Source organism: Achroia grisella, unplaced genomic scaffold (genome assembly GCF_030625045.1).
Source record: "Achroia grisella isolate CSIRO2021 unplaced genomic scaffold, CSIRO_AGI_Agris_v1 utg359, whole genome shotgun sequence".
In the NCBI taxonomy this organism is placed as follows: Eukaryota; Metazoa; Arthropoda; class Insecta; order Lepidoptera; family Pyralidae; genus Achroia; species Achroia grisella.
The window spans coordinates 481,293-485,654 of record NW_026712817.1 but is presented as its reverse complement, the minus strand read 5'-3'; the positions used below and the strand labels follow the sequence as shown (position 1 = coordinate 485,654).

Below are 4,362 nucleotides of genomic sequence, written 5' to 3'. Positions count from 1 at the left end.
CTTTTATATGTATATTTGTAGTCATGTCACATACACTAAATAGCGAATCGGATAACGAATATTTCTCTCTCTCTTCCTCAACACACAGTTTTTCCAGCGCAGAGGATGATTTCCCGGATATGCCTTCCTTGGAAGGTAATCTTAATCTGAAATTCTCTTCGCTTGGAACAAACTTTAACGTGGTTCATATTAATGCACAAAGCGTACCTGCGCATTACACAGACCTTTATGTACTTTCACTTCAAATCATGTCCACGCAATTCTGATCTCGGAATCCTTCCTGAAACCATCATTACCCTCTTGTCTCTATGCCCTTCCAGGCTATAACCTTATTAGAAACGATCGAACCTGCGTCATGCAGCGGGGAGATGTTTCAAGAATGGTTGGAGGTGGTGGCGTGGCTATTTTCCTTCGCTGGGATATTCCTTATGAAGTGGTATCTCAGTCTTCTCCTAATCTTAATGGCCCGGAACATTTATTTATCAAAATATCTTTACATCACACTAAAGTTCTGTTGGGTGTTTACTATAGCCCATCCTTACACGTCAATTATTTTGATTCTTTTGATAACATTATTTCTGAACTTAGACCCAATTTTGATCATCTTATTATTATGGGTGATTTCAACACATGCCTCATCAAAAATGATTGCCGTTCGAAAATGCTGCTATCTCTACTCCACTCTCTTAATCTTACTTTACTCCCTCTCCTTCCTACTCACTTTCCACACAACGGCCCACCCTCCCTTCTTGATCTTATTATTACATCTTCTCCTGACCTAGTTCAATCCCACGGTCAGTTTTGTGCTGTCGCTTTCTCGAGTCATGATCTTATTTACGCATCCTTTAAACTCCGTACTCCTAAACGCCGTCATAGGGTCGTTTTGCGTCGCAATTTCGATGCTGTAAACATTGAGGCCTTGCAGAACGATCTTCGTCTTGCAGACTGGAGTCCCATCTTCACAGCAAGCGATGTCGACTCTAAAGTGGCTGCATTTGAACACTTGATTCTAAGTATTTATGACAAGCATGCTCCTGTACAACAAGTGCGCCTTAAACATAGTCCTGCCCCGTGGCTAACGATGGATCTGAAAGCTCTCATGAGCAGACGGGATAGAGCCAAAATCAGGTTGCGCCGTAGTTCTACCGACAGTGATCGCCAGAGCTATATTACCTTACGTAATAGGTGCAATAAGTTGTGTCGGCAGGCTAGGCGCAGGCATATCCACTCCAATATTGAAAACTGCCCTCCCGGTAGGCTCTGGAATTACTTGCGTACTATCGGCATCGGGAAGCGTCAGTGTGGTGACAACTTTCCCAATCTTAATGAGATCAACCTGTCATTTGTTTCTCCTCCTGTAAATCTAAATCCCGTAATTAAACAGGAAACGCTAGCTTCCCTTTCTGGCTTTCCTCATTCACATGATGACCCATTCACTCTGGCTGTCGATGATATATCAAGTCTAGAGCTCTCGGCAGTGACGGTATCGGATTGGATATGATTGATCCTAATAAGAACTTGCTAGCACCTCTTATTGTGGACATACTGAACTGTTCCTTATCCACCGCCACCTTTCCTTCTTCATGGAAGGATGGTCACGTAATTCCCCTTCCTAAGACATCCCATCCAGCTTCTATATCCGACTTTCGTTCTATATCTATTCTCCCATTCCTCTCCAAAATTCTTGAACACTTTGTTCTTCTGCGACTGTCTGAGTTTGTTGACAAAAATAACTTTTTGAGTCGCTACCAATCCGGGTTCCGGAATGCTCACAGCACTGTTACTGCACTTGTCAAGATCACTGATGACATGAGACATAGTATCGAAAATAAAGATTTAACAGTTCTTGTTCTACTCGACTTCACTAGTGCCTTTAACTCAGTTGATTTTGACCTATGCTTGCTATCCTCCGTTCATTGAATTTTTCATCTCCTGCTCTTTCTTGGTTCAGATCTTATCTGTTTGGCCGGCGTCAGCTGGTGAAGGTGGACGATTCCTGCTCAGACTGGGCTGATGTTCGGGCAGGTGTCCCACAGGGTGCAGTATTATCACCTATTCTTTTCGCTCTTTTCATTAACAGTATCACGGCTTCTCTCTCCTCTTCTTTTCATTTATATGCCGATGACCTTCAGTTATATGCCGCTGCTCCTGTTGACAATATAGCTCATGCAATCAATTGTATTAATGATGATCTATGCACTATCGCTGCCTGGTCTAAAAATTTCGGTCTTTTAATCAATGCAGCGAAGTCGCAAGCTATTTTTGTCGGCAGTCACCACTTCATCTCTAGTTTGCGATCTGTGCATGTTCCTAAAATTGTTTTCGACGGCAACCATATGGCACCGTCAAGAATCTGGGAATGGATCAGACGTTAACTTGGGGGCCTCACATAGGTGAGATCAGCCGTAGATTATTTTCATCTCTCCACTCTCTCAGACGCCTGCAGTTTCTTCTGCCTTTGGGCACTAAATTGTTGCTGGCTCGATCTCTCCTTCTTCCCTTGTTGGATTATGCCGATAGTGCCTTTCTGGACCCATCTGAGGAGTTACTGGACAAGCTGGAACGACTCCAAAATCTATGCATCAGATTTATTTTTGGACTGCGTAAGTTTGATCATGTCTCGGCCTACCGCGAGCAGCTCGACTGGCTTCCTATCCGTGTTCGTCGAAATATTCATACCCTTACCCTTTTGTTCCAAATCCTTTTTAACCCCTGTTCGCCCTCTTACCTACAAGAGAGATTCCGGTTCCGAACCGGTGAGCATATACGCTCTTGTCAAGAGTTACTACTCACAATTCCTTCTCATACTAGTCACCGGTACACTAAATCTTTTACCGTTCAAGCTGCCCGACTGTGGAATACACTACCTACAGAGATTAAATTATCGCCATCGACTAGCACCCTTAAAAGGCGCCTTTGCAAGCTCTGGGGTCATTCCGAGTCTGCGCTCTTTTAATACTACAATTATTTATAATATTTTCTCTTTATTTTATGTATGTGTATATGTATATATGTTTATGTGTATTTATGTATTTATATTTTGTTGTTATTATTTATGCTTCTATTAAAATTATTATTAGATTGACTATTATTTCTTGTACTATAATTTTATATATATTGCTTTTCGACGCGTATTTTCTTATTGTACTTGTATCCACCACTCCACAATTCCTTTCAGTCACTCAAAGGTTGACTGGAAGAAATCCCTCTTTTGGGATAAGTCCGCCATTGTACCATTTATTTATTTTTAAGACATATGTATCTATTAATATTTTGTACAATAAAGAATTACAAACAAACAAACAAACTCCTTCGAAACGGTTTGACCGGTTTTTATGAAATTTTATATGCATATTCAGTAGTTCTGAAAATCTGTTACTACCTATGTATTTTTTATACTTCTATCTGTAGGTATCTATAGGGGTTGTCCACCTCTAACATTTTTTAAAATTTTATTATGATTAGTTATTAAAAAATACATACAACCCTAAGTAAAAACTACTGAACGGATTTTGATGAAACTTTATAATAATATAGCATACATCAGAATAACATGTACAGAGCACAGCTAATGTGTCTATAAACCTGTACCGGCGTGACTGTAATTGTAATAACATAAGGTAAACAAACCAGGTTACCAACAGGTTGCAATTGCAACCAATATCCGTTTGATATAACGGGACAAATTATGAATCAAATGTCACCAACGTACAAGCCATATGATAGATCAGGTGGTTGGTGCTGCACATTGAGGTGTTATGTTCTGTTAAAGTGTAGAGAAGACATTGCATACAAACATTTTGGTCCTTACATGAAGATAAAATTATTTTTTTAAATGTTCCGGTAGTTTAATATATTTTGTAGTATCAGTGTGCAGTGATTATTTTCTGCAAATGACTTATTTTTTCAACAGACAATAGAAAGGTTCTCAATTTGCCTCTATATACTTTGTTACTTATATAGTTGCGTGCTTTTCAACTATATGCATTTATTTTATTTTATTACACCTATGTCGTTCCTATATTAATTTGATTAAGATTGAATTTCGGTTGCTTTTTTACAACTACATATAGTGTTAAAACTTATTTATTTTTTAATTAATTATTACAATAGATATGGAATAAGCTATAACAATTTTATATAATAACTTAAACGTATGTATAGACATATATAATGTACAGATATATGTGCATATGTAATGTGTGTATACTATGGGGATTTAATCTCGCAGTTCCGTGATAATGATAGTGATGATGAGGGGTTTTGTTAAATAAAACCGCCTTGGTTACATAATATTATATATATATAAACAAAAAAAATGTGTACACTAACTAGCTCTTAAGAGCCGCAATTGAGAGTTGT

At 38.7% G+C, this 4,362-nt stretch overlaps 1 protein-coding gene across 1 annotated transcript; it reads left to right on the top strand.

Moving 5' to 3' along the window:
* The first annotated feature begins 379 nt into the window (after positions 1–379).
* LOC131843932 (uncharacterized) lies at positions 380–1,501 on the top strand. The gene has a single exon (XM_059192718.1). It carries the CDS (start codon positions 380–382, stop codon positions 1,499–1,501), a length of 1,122 nt encoding a protein of 373 aa, XP_059048701.1.
* The last annotated feature ends 2,861 nt before the right edge of the window (positions 1,502–4,362 follow it).

What these genes read in the sequence shown, in the direction of transcription:
- LOC131843932 (XM_059192718.1), top strand. Translation starts at nt 380, where the DNA reads ATGGTTGGAGGTGGTGGCGTGGCTATTTTCCTTCGCTGGGATATTCCT.